General features: G+C 47.4%; 1 protein-coding gene across 1 annotated transcript in view; it reads right to left on the minus strand.

Annotated features, from left to right (window-relative positions):
• Positions 1-10,485: 10,485 nt before the first annotated feature.
• The window catches only part of SPACA7 (sperm acrosome associated 7), a 36,086-nt gene continuing 26,685 nt past the window's right edge, over positions 10,486-19,886 (minus strand). Inside the window, exons 6-7 of the mRNA XM_023217680.3 lie at positions 12,164-12,244; positions 10,486-10,688 (exon numbers count right to left, since the gene is read on the minus strand). Coding sequence (XP_023073448.2) covers positions 10,624-10,688; positions 12,164-12,244 — 146 coding nt within the window. The 3' untranslated portion in view covers positions 10,486-10,623. The remainder of the gene's footprint in view (positions 10,689-12,163; positions 12,245-19,886) is intronic.

Here is a 19,886-nt window from a genome sequence, read left to right on the forward strand (position 1 = left end):
GCCGAGGAGGCTTTCTGAGTTGTAGCCACTGTCGCCGAATGGGCTTTCTAGATCGTGGCCTCTGTCGCTGAGCGGTCTTCCTAGATTGCAGCCTCTGTCCCGAGCAGGCTTTCTGGGTGGCAGCCTCTGTTGCTGAGCGGGCTTTCTAGGCTCAGTTACAGGGCACGTGCTCTGCATTTGCTGCCTCCTCTGCTTCTGCCCGCTTCTCTGGGGCTCACCCATCCTGCAGATGAGGGGCCGAGGGCTCAGAGGGAAGGGCCTGCGTATGCTGAATGCATCACTGTGTACACAGATCCCGTGGTGAGGTGCAGTCCCAGACCCCTGCTCGACCCCAAACCTGTCTTTACCCCCACCTAAAACCCCCAAGCCCCTTGTCTCCCAAGCCCTTTCATAGTCCGCTCTGCCCACTGCCCCCACTCTCATGGCCTCTGGTGCAGCCACAGGGCCTTGGTAATGGGGGACAGTTGGGAGGACTATCTTTTCGGGGTCTCCTCTGTGGCCCCATCTGCCGGGGAGGAAAGGTCACGGGGGCCCGTGTGGGGCGAGGCAGCATGAAGGGCTTTGCTGTGGGGACACAGGTCCGGGATGGGCTCTCGGCCACCCTGCGGCCTCCCGTCAGGTGTGCACGGCTAGGCCTGAACTTCCCGGCTGCAGGAGGCTGTCATTCCCAGACCCGCCATAGAGAGGCAGTGCAGGACAGGGCTTGAGGTCCCAGCGCAGGTGCTGCAGCTTCTGGGCTCAGCCTCCGCTCTGTCCACTGACAGATCCTGGCTTCTCTGCCAAGCCCTGCTGTGTTCAGCGGGGTGAGGATGGGAGGGTGAGGTGACGGTCAATCCTCACGTCAACCTGGCTGGGCCATGGCACCCAGATATCTGGACAGACACCCGTGGGATGCGGCTGTGAACTACTTTTTCTATGAAATTAATGTTAACTCAGTGGACTTTGAGTGAAGTCGTCTGGCTGTGGTGTGGGTGGGGCTCATCCACTCTGCCGAACGTCGTAAGAAAAAGACTGTGGTCCCCGCGGAAGAGGGAATCCTGCTCTGCACTTGAAGGGCAGCATCGACTCTCTCAGGTTCCAGATCAGTTCCCGAAAACCTCCCCCACTGTGATGTGTGTGTGTGTGGGTGGGTGGTCCCACAGCTTCTGCTCCGAGAGCCCCTCACCACTCCAGGCATGGGGCTGCCCTCGGGGCTGGAGGGCACGTGATGACCACAGGGTGGCGGTCGTGTGTCCTCACTGCCTGGTGCCGTCGCCTTCGGGTGGATGAGACATGTGGCTCCCAGTCAGCCCCCAGCAGGGGCGGGGGTGGGGGGGGCCTGCTGTCCGCGGTTCTTATTATTTATCATCTGCTTCATTTCCTCAGACCTACTGTTTTCGACGTCTAAATCAGTCCTCACCACCACCTCACGAGCTGACAGCTCTTGCCCCTGACTTTGAGTCGCAAACCCTGGAACTCCCTTCCTGGAGCCTGTGTTGCCTGGGACAGGGTGGCCAGGGTGGAATTGGGAGCACCTGCTTGCTCGCTCCCAGCCAGCCCTGCCTGCGCCACCGAGTCCCAGGGGCAGATTCCTGGTGTTTCGGGGCTGTCTGCCGGCCATCTGCCTGGTAGGGCCGTCGGAATCACCTTTTATAAATCTCTTCTATCAGTGATTCAGGATCAAGGAGTAAAAGTGCTTTCTGGGTTGAAAAACATCATGTGGGGTCTTTAGCTGGAAAACATTTTATTACAAACTTTTTTTTAAGTCTATGTGGCCTCTTAAAAAGTCCCTGCGTTTTAACACAGTATTTCCCGGGCCTGCCACGTTTAGCCTTCTGAAGCTTCATATGCAGCCTCTTACCTAGGAAATGATGCAGTTGTTTAGTCTTTTGTAAGGAGCAAGCCTTTGGTCTAACAAGAAGCATCGTGGCTGGAAGAGGTGGTGCTGCTGGGAGACCCGCCCCAGGCACGCGTGGAGGTGGGGCTCATGGGAGAGGTGGGGCCTGCAGAGACCTGTCCTGAGGTTTGCGCTCCCAGAGCCGCGCAGGGCAGCATGGGAGCCACCAGTCACACAAATCATTTACATTTAAACTCGTCCAGATAAAATGAAGAGTTCAGTTCTCCAGTCGCACCCACTGGAAGCGCTCAGGAGCCCACTGTGGTCCCCGTGCAGGGAGGGGCTGCAGGGTGGGCTTCTCCTCCCGCTGAGAAAGCTCCCGTGGGTGCAGCTCCCACTCAGGTTTGTAAATAGAGCTTCCCGGGATACAGCCATGCCCGTGGTTTGTGGATCGCCTCTGCTGGTTTTTTGTGATAGTGTCTCCCTCTGTCGCCCAGGCTGGAGTGCAGTGGCGCGATCTCAGCTCACTGCAGCCTCAGTCTCTCAGGCTCCAACAGTTCTCCTGCCTCAGCCTCCTGAGTAGTTGGGATTACAGGTTCCCGCCACCACGCCTGGCTAATTTTTAAAAATATGTATTTTTAACAGAGACAGGATTTCACCTTGTTGGCCAGGCTGGTCTTGAACTCCTGGCCTCAAGTGAGCCACCACACCCGGCCTCTAGTGCTTTTGTGCTACAGTCTGGAGGTTGAGTTGCCACAGGGACCAGAGAGCCTGTGAAGCCCCAAATGCTTTTCATCTGGCCTTTGATGGAAAGCCTTTGTCGACCCCTGCCCTAAAGCACAGCTGTGAAATCCAGCTGGGTCTGCCTGCAAGACAGTGTGACTGCATCACACCTGAGGCCCACTGTAGGTGGTCATGTGGGTGTAGGGGTGCTGGCCTTGCCATGTTGTGAGTGGCAGGTCTGGGCAGTGCTAAGGCAGTGGACACGGCAGGGTTTCTGTACATAGCAGCAAAGGCGCCGGTCGCGGAGAGCATGGGGAGTGGGGAGGCAGGCAGGGAGCGGCCTCAGCACCGATGTCCTCAAGTGTGCCTGAACGTGCGAACCCGTGGGGTGTGTCCAGCCAGCGTGTGAGCAGTGTCTCCTTGGGCAGAGGTGCGTCAGGCCATGGGACTACCTGGGACCATTTCCTTTGGCTGGGGCACAAGGAGACGGAGGACCACATCAGAGCAGAAACCACCCCTCTGCCCGAGGAAAGGGACCACAGACTATTTTCAGAGAGACCAGGAAGAGCAGGCCTCCTGGCCCACGGTCCCCAGGGGAAAGAGGCCATGATTTCCAATGGAAATCAGTTCATCTCTGGAGAGCTGTGTCTAGAAAGTGCAGTTCACCAAACAGCATAAACTCCAGAAAAGGGAAGCTCACGCTTGGAATAAAGGCGAGGAGGGCGCTGAGCATCAAGAGCAGAAGTCCTTGGAGCCAAAGCCACGCGAGAAGGCTGGCACTGGGGTGTGGGGCTTGGGCCTGCGCGGTTCTGGAAGGGTCTGTTCCAGCCACCGAGGACTGGGCTCAGCTGATTGAGTAGTGAAGACACAGGCAAGTTAGGGATGGGGTGGGTGGTGGCAGTCCAGCCCTCTTCTCTGTGGGAGGACGATGGCCGGGTCCTCTGCGGCTCTTGCTGTGTAGACACTACTCAAAAGTAGCATCTTCTGAAAGGTGGTGAAACTCCTGGAGATGGTTTAACAGCAGAGTGTGTGCTTTTGTGCATACATGAATGGTGGTCGGGCGCAGTGGCTCACGCCTGTAATCCCAGAACTTTGGGAGGCAGAGGTGGGCGGATCACCTGAGATCAGGAGTTCGAGACCAGCCTGGCCAACATGGGGAAACCCGGTCTCTACTAAAAATACAAAAATAAGCTGGGTGTGGTGACATGTGCCTGTAATCCCAGCTACTCAGGAGGCTGAGGCAGGAGAATCGCTCTAACCTGGGAGGCGAAGGTTGCAGTGAGCCGAGATGGTACCCCTGCACTCCAGCCTGGGTGACAAAGCGAGACTCCATCTCAAAAAACAAAACAAAACAAACAAACAAAAATCCAAAACCAGAATGGGGGAGTGGTGTCCTGGCACGTATTCAGTTAAAATCTCAGAGAGGGCAAGCAGATGCCCTGTCTGCAGTCATGTGTCTCTGAGCATGGCATCTCGACCCTCCCTGTAAGTGACTGTCTCAACTATGTACTTTTCCAGGTTCTCCTGCTGCTTATCTGTGGTTACTGCAGGGCTGGGGGATGCTTTGGGTCCCTTGGCCTCTGAACTGTGGTTCTCAGAGGACCCGGGGTTGGAACCTGTTCATCTGGACACAGCTGTTGGCTCATAGGGCAGAGGGAACCTCCTCTGGAATCAGAGTGAGGAACTGGGAGGATCTTGGGCAGAAGGCCAGCTGTGACACTGTGCGTCAGCACTTCGTCATGGTTTATATTTTGGAAATCTAAGCGTCTGGGGTGTGGCTCTCAATCTTGTTTAGGTACCGGTTTCCCCCAGAGCACCAGAGGTGACCAGGGCCTGCTGCAAGATGGGGGGAGAGGGGTTGTGCATTTAACAACAGACCAGCTGGTTGAGAAACTCCAATTGCATGAGGAACTAGACATAGTTCACTAATAGGTGACTTACTCTATGAACGTGGAAGAGACATTCCAGATAGCATACAGGTGTAACTTGATTCTAGTGCGAAGTTCCAATTCCTACTCATTGATAGAACCCTTAGCCAGCAATTTTCTCTTTGTCTCTTTCACACACACACGCACGCGCGCACACACACACGCACGCACACACGCACACGTGCACACACGCGCACACACATACGCACACACGCGCGCACACACGCCGCACACACACTCTCACTGTGGATGTATCAAGCAGTGTCCTTCTGCAAAGCACTTTGTCAAGGTGGTTTGAGGACCAGCCTTGCCCTGGTCCTGACCCTGCTACCTGCGTTCTTCCATTACCCTGGTCTTGTTCTGTCCCTGGTGCATGTGCTCTCAGTCATTGATGATACTGGTGATAGAATGCAATGCTCAGAGCCCTCTCAGTCTGTCTGCGACAAATTAACATTCAGTCCTAAAACTGTACAGGTTTGGGAAGTGGCTGGCTGTTGCCCTGCGTGTTCGGCTCTTGGTTGGTCTTGCCCAGACCCACAGGAGGTGGCACAGCTGCCACTTCTAGTTTCTGGAGCCACCTCTGAGCCCCCTAATATTGCATTGCTCCCCACTGCTCACACACACCCCTTCCCCTGGGTTGGTTCTAGTCTGTTCCCTCCCTGACCCCAAGTACAGAAGCTCTGTTTTTTCCTATTTGTGGCAAAATCCTGTCTTCCTTGTAGATGTCAGGATGTAGCTGGTTAACTCTGTTTCTAGATTAAAGATTCTCAAAATGTGGTTCTGGGATAAGTAGCAGCCACATCCTCACTGAAAACAATGGGAAAACCTGGATAAAATGCAGATGTGGATATTGAAAAACTTCCAAGATGGGCAGAACTTGAGTGGTCAAGATTAAGAGAGAAGGACATTTGTGGATGTGAGTTTTATATTCTGAGCTCATCACCCCCTTGAGGCATTTGCTAATTCTTATGCATCACATAAGACAGGTTGAGCAGCACAGCAGAAAGCAGTTGCTAGGAGGCAATCTCCCAGGGCTGGGAAGAAAAAATGTGAGTTGAGGGCTTCGTACACAGCCAGGGCTTCTGGTGCTGAGATCCCAGAAAGAAGACATGTTCAGTGTAGTGAGTCCAACTAGCCAATCTGCTTGTCCCCCTAAAGTCCCTAAGTCCTCAGCTGTGCCACTGGGGAGAAGGTCAGTAGAAAGTGGTAGCAGAGAGGCTGAGGAGCTAAAGAGCTTTCAAGCAGTCTCCCAGTGTAAAAAATAAAAGTTGCATTTGAAGGGCCATGGTAAATTCTCAGAGCTCTAAATTGGAACTCCCATAGGAACAAGGAAAAGTAGAAAGAGACTAGGGGTTACAAAGACAAATCTAGTATTAAAACAACTTAATTAAGATGATCTGTCCTCACTCTAACTGGCTACCAGAGCTAGATGTCTTTCAGAGTGTCTAGTTTTTCATCACATGATGTCCAGCATTCCATCAAAAAGTACCAATCATATCAACAATCCAGGCAATAGAAACAGACTTCCGGGTACTACAGATATTGGAGTTATCAAATACAGATTAGACATAACTGTGATTAATATATCCATAAAACAGATGACACAGTGGTGAACGTCACAGATAAATGGAATCCATGAAATAGAACCAAATGGAAATTCCAGAGTTACAATATATAGTAATTAAAACTTAATTATGATGATTAAATGATTAGCCAAAGCTGAAGAGAGATTTAGTGATCTGGATGTAGGTCGGGAGAAAATATTCAGATTAAAATAAAAGAGAACAAAGAATGAAAAATAAAGAGAGTATAAGAAAAACGTGGGACACAGCACAAACATCGAACGTGCGTAATTGGAGGAGAGAAGAAGAGAGAGAGAAAAAAGGCACAGAAAATTTGAAAAGACAGAATTTTTCAGAACTTAATAAATAAGCCATGGGTTCCACTATCACCATAAAGGCCAGACGGGATAAATGCAATGAAAACACAGCTAGGAACATTACTGTGAAAATGCTGAAATGAAAAGGCAAAGAGAAGTGATTCACATTAGCCAGAGGTAGAAAGACACATTACTGTCCAAGGAGCAGTAATAACACAAAGAGCGACAGCAGATTCCCTAGGAGAAATGATGGAGGTCAAAAGACAATGGAAAAGAAAGTCACTGCTAATCTAGAGTGTACGTCTAGTGAAAACATTCTTCAAAACATGAAGGTGAAGATATTTTCAGACAACTAAAAACCTAAGAATTTTCCCAGTAGACCTACACTAAAATACTAAAAGGAGTTAGTTGGCAGGAATGTACTAATAGCCAGAAGCATTAAAAATGCACAATGGAATGAAGAACAAATAAAAGAGTAAATATGTGGATAAATCCGAAACAAATATTAACTGCATAGAACTAAGTATAATATTTTGAAGCATTTAAAATATATGTAGAATTAAAATTTGTGACAAAAATAATGCAAAAAATGGTAAATGGAGTTAAGTATTCTCCTTGCGTTTTTCAGGAAACGGTAAAAGTACTAATTTTAGGTTATAGGAAGTCCAAGATGCATACTGTAGTAGTCTCTAATATAACCTTTAAAATAATATTAAAAATACATAATCCATGATCTAATAGAGGGGGAAATTGAATGAAAAAAAACTTGCTCAATCCAAATAAAGTGAAAGAAAAGAAAAGTTAGGAAGTGGTAAAAGTATTAATTTTAGGTGATGGTAAGTCAAGGATATATATTGTAGTCTCTAATATAACCTTTAAAAGAATATTAAAATACATAATGATCTAATAGAGGGGAAAATGGAATGAAAAAATACTTGCTTAATCCAAAGAAAGTGAAAGAAGAAGAAAATGAGGCATATGAGACAAATAGAAAATAAATAATAAATAGTGACATCATACATACAAACCCAGCCATAGGACTACTTATATTTCACAGAAAAGGATGAAATATGCCGATTAAAAGACAAAAGGACTGGATTTCTAAAAAATGTCCTCCTATATATTACCTAAAATATATATATATATACACACACATATATATATTAAATATAACATTACAGTGAAGTTTAAAGTGATAGGATGGAAAATGATATACCATGCAACCTTGACCAAGAGAAAGTTAGTGTGGCTATGTTAATACCAGACAAAATGGATATAAGGCAAGAAGAAATACTACAGATAAAGAGGAATATTTTATAACAATAGAGGCTGAAATCCACCAGAAAGACAATTTAGTTTGTAGGACCCTAGCAACATAGCTTTAAAACATACAAAGGAAAATAGAACTAAAGAAACAAATCACTTGCATTCACATTACTCACCTCTTTTGACATTTGATGACTGAAGCAATGAGTAAGGAGATATTTTAACAACACAATTAACAAACTTGACCCGACTGACTCTATGGGATCCCACCCCCCAAACTGCAGAATACACCGTGTTCCCAAGTTCCAAATGGAATTTTTACGAAAATTGGCTGTATGTTTGGCCATAAATCCACTCTCAAAAAATTTCAAAAAACTGAAATCATACAGTGTACATTAAATATGTTTCACCATTTCCTCCCACCCATAACATATAATAGGGGACCACTCTGGCCACAGTTCCCATGGTGGCAGAGCCCCCCGACACTCACCCACCCCTGCCCTGGCACCTTTGGGACACTTTCTTCCTGGAATGCCCATCCTAGTACATGTGGGCGGTCACTTCCACCTCACAGGCACGTCTTTAACGCCCTTGTAAGCCAGTTCGTCACTTGCCATGGGGTAGCTAGTATTAACATGGATGTTTTTCCTCGTCAGCTTAGTTCTCGACTCTGTCTTAAGCCTCCTGGGAACAGTGACGGTGGGTCCCATACAGCAAGAGGGGCGTGCTTGAGCCCTGCACAGCAATCATTGACCTGGAGACCCAATGTGTTCCCTAACAACGACAGTGTGTCCTGTACAGCCAGAGGGGCGTGCTTGAGCCCTGCACAGCAGTCATCAATCTGGAGACCCAATGTGTTCCCTTGGCTGTTCCTAAGACGGAATATTTTGATGTGATCAAACTATTAAATCAAACGTCCAGCTTTTGAAGACTGTGTAATCCGGGATCTCGTGTGGTCAGGACAGAGCACAGAGAGTGATCAAATCAATGACACTTTTTATGTTTTGTCTTCTCTGGGTCAGCACCGCTCTGCCAAGGGGGACAAACCCTGCAAGGCCCTGCTTGGAAAACGATGATGCCATTGACGATTCAAACATCCAGCAGCAAGGGCCTGGCCTGGGGCACGGTGTCAGCTCCGCAGCAGGCCACGTGACGGTCTGGCAGTGAGTGAGCCACTGAATACCGCTGAGCCCCAGGCCCACTCATGTGGACTGGAGGCGACGCCTGCCTCCTGGCCTTGCTGTGAGGACTTGGTGGCCCACTATGCATGGAAACAGCTTATAAACCACAGAGTTCACTAAAAATGCTTTGTGAAATCCATGCACAAAACAGAAAAATAAAAACTGCAAGCATACAAAGAAAGGAGAACTACGCAGAGCTGTCCCTGTATTATTAGAGAGGCTGCAACGTGGTTTAGTAGACACAGGATAGCATTGGGCATCAGAGATAACTGCATCCTGCCCTGCCACCGACTTACTGACTAGCAAGTCATGTGTCCTCGCTGCCTCAGTTTCCTCGTCTGGAATTGAGGGATTCCGTGAAAGGCCTCAAAGGGTCATTCCAACACAAGCGTTCTCTGATTCCAACCCCTCAGTCCTCTGCAGTTGCCTCCAAGACACCATAGAAAGAGGGCATAGGATGTTTGCATCTCTTAGGAAGAGAGCACAGCCAGCAGCTACAAGTACAATGGCAGCCTCTGATTCTGTTTCCAGCTGCCTTTGAAAATGGTGTTATTAATAGAAAGGACGCCAATCCACTGCTAAACTGTGCAAAAGGCACGGAAGTCCTCTCCTCGCGTTCTCAAACGCGATCCATGAGCTTCTCCAAGCCTGGCTGCCTTTCTGGAGAAGTGGGAATCTTTCCAGATGGTCACCTCAATGAGTCCAACAGAGGTTGTAGCCCGTCCACCGTCAGAATCGGTTTGGATAAGAAAAGTTGCCGGGCGCGGTGGCTCAAGCCTGTAATCCCAGCACTTTGGGAGGCCGAGACGGGCGGATCACGAGGTCAGGAGATCGAGACCATCCTGGCTAACCTGGTGAAACCCCGTCTCTACTAAAAAATACAAAGAACTAGCCGGGCGAGGTGGCTGGCGCCTGTAGTCCCAGCTACTCGGGAGGCTGAGGCAGGAGAATGGCATAAACCCGGGAGGCGGAGCTTGCAGTGAGCTGAGATCCGGCCACTGCACTCCAGCCTGGGTGACAGAGCGAGACTCCGTCTCAAAAAAAAAAAAAAGTTGCCCAAGATGTGTCCTGGTCACCCCCAGCCGCTACCCCCAGGTAATGCTGTAGGTCACACACACCACCTGGAGCAAATCTTCACCTTCCACAACACACAGTCCCAGCCAGCATTCCCAAGCTTGGCAAACGTTCTGAAGCAATGAGGCTTCATGTGTGCGCATGTGTTTGTGTGTGTGTGTTGCATGTTGCACATGTGTGCATATTGTATGCATGTGCATTGCATGCATGCACATTGCATGTGTACGTGTTGGATGTGCATGTACATTGCATGTGTGTGCATGTTGTGTGTGCTGTGTTGTATGCATACACATGTATGTCCGTGTGTGCATGTTGTATGTGTGACCATGTTATATGTGCATGCGTGTTGTGTATGCATGTGTTATATGTGTGCGTGTGTATTTTGCAAGGTATGGCAGCAGGGAAGAGACTCTCAGGCCTTCGTAGTCTCTGTTCCTCATGGACGAATTCTTTATGTGCTCTGAGATTATGTTATTTGTAGACAGAATATTCTGATGCTCTTATTTCCAGGCTCAATATGTTTTTTTGTTTCTTGTTTTCTTTTTCTTTTTCTTTTTAAACCCAAATCCCACCCACCCTGTGTTTTAACACTTAAATAAACCAACTCCAATTGGGATTGTGTGAATAAACAACTTTCCTTTATGCAGAATGGTTCGGAGAACGTGGGCACGTGCACCCAAGTGCCCTGTTCCAGAGGCTGGTGCGTGGGGGTTCTAGCAGGCTCGTCTCCTGTGCAGGGGCTCTGAGGCTGTGGCCTCACTGACTGTCTCGGCTCCTCCTCTGAGCGCTGGTCCTCTGCTGCTCGTTATGGAAAATGTTTCCTGTGTAGAAAGAGGAGATTTTGAGCCTGGCAGTGTGTGGTGTGAGGGAGATGGGGACACTGGCAGGATCAAGGGACACCAGGGGACAGGAGGAACCGAGCCCTCAGTTATGGAGGGAGGGGAGAGCCCTGCGGATGTATCCGAGGCAGGAGGACGGAGGGCGTGCTGGCTGCGTCAGGCTGCCTTTGGCTCTCCCCGCAGGGCCACCCTGTCCAGAGTAATCTCCCCTGCATTCTCCCTCAAAACCCATCGACAACTCCACGCTTGGCAGGGGTGGGCCGCTCCTCCTCCTCCTCCCCTCACAGTGACTGGCTGTGGATCTCATTCCTGGGATGTCAGTACCAGGAGGTTGGGGACTCCCGGTTCTTCACTGTCCAACATTGCCAGGGCTCTGGAAGTCCCCACTGTCACCTCTGGGGCTTCTGTTGCCGATGGCCGCACCTAGAGGTGCTGGTGACGTCCAGGAGCTTCATCAGTGGAGGGGCCCCTATCTTTTGCTGTCTGATTTATAGGAGAATTTGTGGTTCTCCCTGCAGAACAGTCAGGTCCCAGGGAACTGGAACCTTGACAAGGTCAGTCATGAAATTGTATCTGAAGCAGCAGAGGTTGTCCTGGACAGTGTCACGGTCTGGGAAATTGGCCGTAGCTTGAACAAGCGCTCACTGCCCTTTCCACACTGTGTATGTTGGCCTGGTCCCTGCTGCTGGGGGCATGTGCCGACCTTGTGGCCTGGGATCCCGCAGTCTGACTGGGACTGACACTGGCCTGGCAAACTTGGAAGGGCTCCAGATGGAAGGTCTCAGGCTGCGTGGACGGGCATGTGCTGCAGGGTATGGGGGGAGGGTCTGGGCACACTGGGCCGCCGTGTGAATTGGGGATGCCAGGAGGACAGGAGGGCTGTCAGCCCCACCCAGGACTGGCTCCCAGGTGTTCTGGAAAGCTCCGAGGAGAAGCCTGGGGCCAGGGGCAGAAGCCACAGGATCTGCATGGCCAACTCTTAGCAGGCGGGCAGTGGTGGAGCTGTGTGAACAGGGAGTGGAGAAGGGCTGGACTGGGGGTCCTCACCCCATGAGAGGGTGGGGGGCTTCCTGACCAGGGTGTGGGGGCCCTTCCTGGGCCTGTCACAAAGGAGCAGGCTCCTGCCACCATGTGTTTGGGACCCTTGTGTGGGTGGGTGGCGGCAGTCTTGTGAGTCCTGATTATTCTTGGGAAAAGGGACTGGTCCCCTGCTCTGTTCAGCTGAAAAGGGAGAGCACTGCCTCATTGACAAGGGCCTTGACTCCTTGAATTGGACTTGTCCGGTCAGGTGTCCACACATCAACAGCTGGACGGGGGCTCCTGTGGAGCTCAGGTGGGTCCACCTGGGGGCGGGGCTCACCTGCTCTCCCTGGAGCTGCCCGGTGACACACCTGTCCCTTGAGCGGGAAAAAAAAATCCCCAAATGAGAAGACATTTATCTATTATTTCCAATCTACCTGAAGATCTTCCAATATTTTGAAGGATTTTGTCCAGGAAGGATAGATTTTCATACTGAGTGTTCTTTGAATTCGTCTTTTCTGTGGGGAAAACAGTAAGTATAATGATCACGCTTTGTAAATAATTAAGGCAGGATTCCACGTTTTCTTTTAACTTCCGGGAGCCGTAAGCGCTGAGCAAAGCAGCACCCACGCACAGAGCAAGCGACGTGAGGTGCCGCGGCTTCTCGAGACACAGCCTCAGGCGAGGCCATCAAAAACATTTCCTCCAACAAGCCCCAGAAAGTGTGGCTGCTTGGTGCCCAAGCGATGAGTGGAGTCGTACATCGTTATGCTTTCTCTGTGTTTTCTCTTAGGAGGCGCTAGGATAGAAGTGTTCTGTCCACTGTGTCCTAAGGGCTCCCCACCGCCGGTGGTGAGCAGGGCTCCCTTCTGTGGATCTGACACTCATGGTCACTTGAGCCACGGTCCTTGGACCTGGACACGGGTTTTACAGACACTGAATTTTCCCCACGTCTCTTCCTGTCCAGCCCTTTCTACCAGTAATTGTGCTGTGTGGTCCCCGCTGCTCAGGGAGAGGTGCAGGCAGTGTGGGGTGGCATCGGTCCAGGAGCGGCTCCAAGCCCCCCCAAACCGGCCCTGGCTGCTGCAGCTGGTGGGTGGGGGGCTCCCTTTGAAGCAGCCCCCAGCCTGGGAGGTGCCCTTTCCTAGTCGGGGGCACCCTACAGAGAACCCTAATCCTCTTCCTTTATTTATTCTTCTTACTCTCAAAGTACGCCAGGAGGACCCACCTCTCTTTAGTTCTCCCAAAACTCTGTGCAGGTGCAACCTGGAACCCTTAAAAATACTGTTTGGTCATCTGCATTTTGTGAACGCATGAATAATGACTACTGTTGACTGGCCTGGCCCCTCAGTCTCATTTCTTGGAAACAAGAACCCCTTATGTATACTGCTGAGCACCTAGCAGGCTCAGCAGGGATTGCAGAGTAAATGAGTCTCTTGTTGACATTAATGTTACAGGAAATGAATGATTATTACATGAATTTATATATGTCCCATGGGATACTTAGATTTACCAGGTCCTAAAGTCTTAAACTGAAGTTTAGGCAGTCAGTATGTCAGGAATGATATTATGAACCGCAAAACTTTTCCTACTCCCAGAAGTCACGGATTACATGGGGAAGTTGGGTTTTCTGGCAACAAGGAAGGGAGGGTAGTTACAGATCTATTTTCCTCTAATTCATTTTACATTAAGAGGAACGTGGATCTGCAAACATTCATTAAAGGCTGCGGGCATCCCTAAAGGCTGCTTCAGGCTTTAAAAACATTTATCTAAATTAATATTAGGTGCTCAGTTTATATATTTAATAAGGATACAAGTCCATGGAACAATTTTTAAGGTTTAGAAAAGACGTTTAGTGAAACATCAGGCTGTTTCCAGTGGTTGGTCCTCACTACCAGTTTCCTCCTGGAGGCTACAACTGTGACCCACTTTCCTGTGTATCTTTCCAGGGGTAACCTACACCAGAGAGATTGCTGCCAATTTCATACTCAAAATGAATTCACACAGTGCTTTTTAAGAGAAGAGTCCTTAGAAAATTTTGGCAGATAATTCAGGTTAGCTATTTGTGGAAACATATGTAATTCATCATTTAATACAAAACATTTTATCTTAAATTTGCTTATTTGTAGAGTGTACTCTCTAGCCCTTGGGAGTCCCAGGGAAGCGTATATGATGCTAACATTTCCCCGTTCCCTATGTATGTGTGGTTTCATTCGACTGTAGGGCACCTGGTGAAGCCTGTGGGCCATACTTAGTCTTCATGTGTAGACGAGGCCTCAGTGAGGCAAAGCACCTTCCTAAGATCACTGAGGTTGTATGCGGCCGAGCTGGGAGAACCCAGAGGCCATCACCCCGGTCCTGGCTTTTCCTTCCAGGGTTGAAATGCAGAGCTTTTCACAGTTCCAGGATTCTCAGTGGAACCATGTGGGTAAAAATCTCGTATTTGAATTTTTTAATGTCTGGAAAGGATGGAGTAACAAGGATGAGACTTATCCTCCCAATTTAATTAAAAAACAAGAAAAAATATATGAAACAGTGATTTCCCATGTATCAGAGAATAAGCAGCAAAGGCCAGTGATCCACTGAGAGATGGAAAGCAGCTAAGTACAGCCCTGTGATTGCTTCAGGCATTGGCTGGGGAGTTTCCAGGGCAGCATTAGCAGTGAGAACTTAGGCAGAGCCCAGTGATCTCAATCTGCTGAGGGGTTTGGAGAGGTCAAAGAAGCTAGATAGAGTTCAAAGGACAAGAGCTTGTGAGTGCAAGCTCCCTTGTGCCTGGGGCCTTTGGATTTTTTAAATGCATGTGATACCCCACACTTGGCTATGAAAAAATTCAGTGGTTACTTCTTACCCACTTGTGTGGTGGTGAGACCTGTTCTTCTTCTGCTTGGCCAAAAATGAGAAAGCTCATGTGTTCCAGCTCTGTGTGGGTAGGCTTGCCTCTCTTGAATTCTGCCTAGTTAACTACCCTGCTACTAGAATGTTCTTATGGGCTCAAGGAAAGCCTTGGTTGATGATCCCACTTTTTATTATTAGGGTGAGAGGAGCATTTTTTTTTTTTTTTGAAACGGAGTCTTGCTCTTGTCACTCAGGCTGGAGTGCAGTGGCATGATCTCAGCTCACTGCAACCTCTGCCTCCTGGGTTCAAGTAATTCTTCTGCCTCAGCTTCCCAAGCAGCTGGAATTACAGGCACCCACCACTGTGACTGGCTAGACAGTAACAGTTTTTTTTTTTTTTTTTTTTAACAGCATTCTAAGTGGAGGTAGAGAACCTGAAACATACTTATGTCGAATGCTGTGTCAGAGTGTTCAATTATTGGAAGTTCTTGAAGTCTAGTAATGCTGTTATTTTGCCTGCTGCTTATTATCCATGGCGTATTGCTTCCCATCAATTAGTGTTTTGAATTATAAGCTCACCTTTGGCAGAGCTATTGTCTGTGAAAATCCTGTGAAGCCCAAGTTAAGGGAATCGTTCTTTACATCAAGTGTGTATTTGCTTCCACCAAGTGCCCTCTGACCTGGGGTGTAACCAGATGAGACTTCCTATCATGCTGGTTTCACAGACTAGCTATTCCAGAATACACAGAACTTGAAGTCCCTATGTGGTGCAGGCTGACACAGACATATTTCCATTTCCCTGTGCTGGTAGATGGTTTTTTATCTACACTATCCTTTTACTGAGGGTGTAGTCTTGTTAGCAGTCATAGCATTATTCAGGGATTTAATTTGCAACACTTTTCTTCCCTAGGCCTCATCTTCTGCAAATAAACTCTAACAACCAAATTTCTATATTTCATAAAGGAAAATCACAGTTGAGGATTGTTCTGCAATTAGATCTGTAACTTACTGCTCTGGATTTTAATTCTCTCTTGGTTTTCTAGCCCTGAAGATTTCCTTTACTTTGCTGTCAGATCATAATAGACATTTAAAAATGTTTATTATGTTTTATCTAGAATTTCTAAAGATTTTCAACTTATATCGTTTTCAACATTGGCAAACACAAATAAGTAAATTGAATCTTCTAAGTCCTTTGATTTGATTTCCATGTGACTAAAGACTATGGCAGCTGCCTAGGCCTATGTCTCCCAATATTTCCTCAAAAAATGACACAGAGAAACAGGAAAGAAAAATAAGATTACACAAAACTAGACATTCAGGCATAACCTAACTATAAGATACTCAAGTATCAAAATAACAGTAAGTAAAAAATAAAAAATAAAAATTTCAAAGTTATAGTGAAGAATCTTTGCTCCTGCCCTACATCCACTCCATGCAACATTTATTGATGAGCAATGGCAGGTTCAGATAAAACAGTGAGAAAAGTGAGTTAGAAAAAGCCTAACATTGATCTGAAAACTTTCAGAATAAGCAAGTCCACTGTAAGACTGAAAATACTGAATATGGGTCCTGGTAAATCAGAGAAAGGTCTACAGAGAAGGAACTTAAAAAGCACATGTGAATTTTATGTATCAGTCTTCAAAATACATAACACCTGGGAAAGAGAAAAGACCAAAAAAAAAAAAAAAAAAAAAAAAGGAGGAGGCTCCCTTTAGAAATTGAATGACAAAGAACAAAAATAGCAAAAAGGGAATGTGTATGGTCCTGTAAGATTATAAAGAACCAAAAAAATCAGAGGATACACTTATTTTTCTTGTACCAAAGCAATCAAAATATTCACTAAAGGATCAGTATTTTTCTATACTGATATAACTTAAATGGAAACTGAGTAAAAGGTAGAAAAGTAAGGCAGAAAAACAAGAAAATGTAATGAGATAAAGAAATAAGCAAAACATGAATGAGGAAATAATAGCAAAAATATAATAGAGGCAAAGAAGAAATAACATCTGTATAATTGGTGTAATTGAGGAAAACAGCATTAACTATGGTATAGAACTAATATTTAAAGTTATAATTAAGATAACTTTATAGAAAAATAGTAGGTGAGTCTAATTTTGAAAGGATCCATTTTGTATCTGGGAAAATTAATACCAAGATGTATTATAGTAAAAACATTAGATTTCAAAGATAAAACAACCAAAAAAGCAAGGCAGCAATGAAGCAGCATTCTCTATCAACTCAATGAAAAAAAAAGTGTAAACCAAGGATTTTATATCCATCTAAGTGTCCATCAAACATCAATTTAAACCTACAAGAGTCTAAAGATTTGTGTGTCCGTAGCACATTCTTCAGTAATCTGCTACAGGATGAACTTCATCAAACCAAAAGTTAACTGAACAACCTCAATGAGAACAGTGATGGTGAAGGTGGATACACACACAAACACTCACACACAACTTATAATCATATATGTAAATGATCGAAACATAGGTGAGACTGGAAAACTAATATGCAAATGCTATATGTATTGACAAAATAGAAGTGATTAAACTATGGGAGGTGATAAGGGAGATGAGGAAAATAGAAACTCATTGATGTTGATGCCTAATTGAATCAATTAGGCAATGATTAATAGTTCAAGCACACCATTAAAAACTGATAAACCAGGGGCTGGGCATGGTGGCTCATGCCTGTAATCCCAGCACTCTGAGAGGCCAAGACAGGTGGATCCCTTGATGTCAAGAGTTCAAGACCAGCCTGGCCAACATGGTGAAACCCAGTCTCTACTAAAAACACAAAAATTAGCCAGGTGTGGTGGCAGGTGCCTATAATCCCAGCTACTTGGGAGGCTGAGGCAGGGGAATCTCCTGAACCCAGGAGGTGTAGGTTGCAGTGAGCCAAGATCATGCCACTGCACTGCAGCCCAGGTGACAGTGACAGTCTGCAACAACAACAACAACAACTGACAATCCAGAAAGTGGAGCAAGATAGCTAAATATTACCCTGCAGCGACTGACCCCTGTAGGAACATAAAATTGAACAAGTATGCATGCAAGAAAGCACCTTCACAAGAACTGAAAAATCAGATGAGTCATCATAGTACCTAGTTTTAGCATAATAACAAGATACATTGAAGAAGGTAGGAAGGACAGTGTAGTATTGCCTACACCACCCAGCCCCAATACCAAGCAGCACAGTGCAGAGAGAGAATCTGTGTGCTTCAGGGAGGGAGGGAAGTGAGTGTGGGACCTTGCATTGTAGCTCAATGCGGCCTCACCACAGTGGAACACAGCACCTGGCAGAATACTGTGGTCCTTGATTCCAGGCCAGTGCCCACAGAAGGACCATGTAGACCCACCCCAGGCCAGAGGAGCATCGCTGCCCTGCAAGATGAACCTGAGCCCTGCCCTGCTTCACCACTGGCTAGCTAAAGTGGCCATAGGTCCCAAATAAATTTCAGTGCCAGCAGGGCTATAGTGACCACAGTCCTTGGGTGAACCGTGTGGTGCTGCACTGGTTTGGGAGGCAGAAGGCTTGGGATGCAACCCAATTTAACACCAGATGCAGGGGCCATAGGAGTGCCCACATCACAACTCTCTCAACTCCAGGCGCCGTAGCTTAGAGAGAGACTCCTTCTCGGGAGAAGGAGAGAAGAGAGTACAGGGGCCTTTGCACTGGAACCTAGCACAAACCCTGCCACAGTAAAACCACACTGGGAAGAACCCCAAAGATCCCGATTCCAGGCTATTCTGCCAGACAACATTTCTAGGCCGACCCAAGGCTGGAAGACCGTAGTACCACCCTGGTGTGATGGTCCTGAGTCCTGGCTGGCTTCACCACTGGCTGACTAAAGTGACCTGGAGCCTCCAATAAACATCAATGGCAGGAAGGCAGTAGCAGCTGCAGGCCTTGGGTGAGCTCTGGTACTGTGCTTGTCTGGGCAGCTGTGGGACTTTGGGTGAGACCCAGCATGGTGCCAGCTGTGGCGGCCATGGGAGTGCCTGTATCACTCCTCTTCCAACTCCAGCCAGCTCAGTGTGGAGAGAGTCTCCGTCTGCTATGGGGAAATGGAGGGAAGTGAGGGAGGGACTTTGTTTGGGAGCCCAGAGAATTCTCCTGATTTTCCCCAACTGCATCAGAGCTGGGTATCTACGAGGTTGCAAGAGACTTGCAGTGTAACTGGACTTAGGATGCTCTGTAGTGCAAAAATGGCTGCAGTGACCACAGGCTTAAGGAACTCAACAGTCAGTGTCCTTTGAATCAATGAAAGGTCCTCTGAAGGATGGGTACAAACAAAGCCCATGTGATGGCTGGAATAAATATCTAACTTTTCAATGCCCAGGCACCAGTGAACATTCAGAAGCATTTAGAACATTCAGAAAAATATGACTCTGTCAAATAGATGAAATAAGGCACCACTAGCCAACCCCAGAGATACGAAGATGTGTGACTTTAAGACCAAGAATTCTACAAAAATATAGCTATTTTGAGGAAAACTTCAATAAGAGACAGAAAAGGTTGGGCATGGTGGCTCACACCTGTAATCCCAGCATTTTAGGAAGCCAAGATGGGCAGATCACTTGACGTCAGGAGTTCGAGACCAGCCTGGCCAACATGATGAAACCCCGTTTCCACTAAAAATACAAAAATTATCTGGGCATGGTGGCATGTGCCTGTAACCCCATATACTTGGGAGGCTGAGGCAGGAGAACTGCTTGAATCTGGGAGACAGAGGTTGCAGTGAGCCGAGATCATGCCATTGCACTACAGCCTGAGTGACAGAATGAGACCACATCTCAAAAAAAAAAAAAAAAAAAAAAAGACAGAAAAACCATTCAGAAATTTATCAGATTAATTTAACAAAAGATTGAAATAATAACAATAATATAATAATAAACAGAAATCCTGGGGCTGAAAAACATAATTAAAAACTGAAAAATTCATCAGAGTGTCTCAACAGCAGAATTGATCCTGCAGAAGAATTGAGCTTGAAGACAGGCTGATGTAGTTTGAATGTTTGTCCCCTCCCAATCTCATGTTGAAATGTGATCCCCAGTGTTGGACGTGGGGCCTCCTGGGAGGTGTTTGGGTCATGAGAGTGGATCCCTCATAGACAACTTGGTGCCTTCCCCTCAGTAATGAGTTCTTGCTCTTTCAGTTCACACAGGAGCTGGCTGTTCAAGAGCATGGAACTCCTCCCATCACTGCTTCTTGCTCCACCTCTGATCACACAACACACTGGCTCCTCTTGCCTTCTGCCATGAGGAGAAGTTCCCTGAGGCCCCCACCAGAGGCAGATGCTGGCACCGTGCTTCCTGTACA

Source organism: Piliocolobus tephrosceles, chromosome X (assembly GCF_002776525.5).
Source record: "Piliocolobus tephrosceles isolate RC106 chromosome X, ASM277652v3, whole genome shotgun sequence".
Taxonomy (NCBI): Eukaryota; Metazoa; Chordata; class Mammalia; order Primates; family Cercopithecidae; genus Piliocolobus; species Piliocolobus tephrosceles.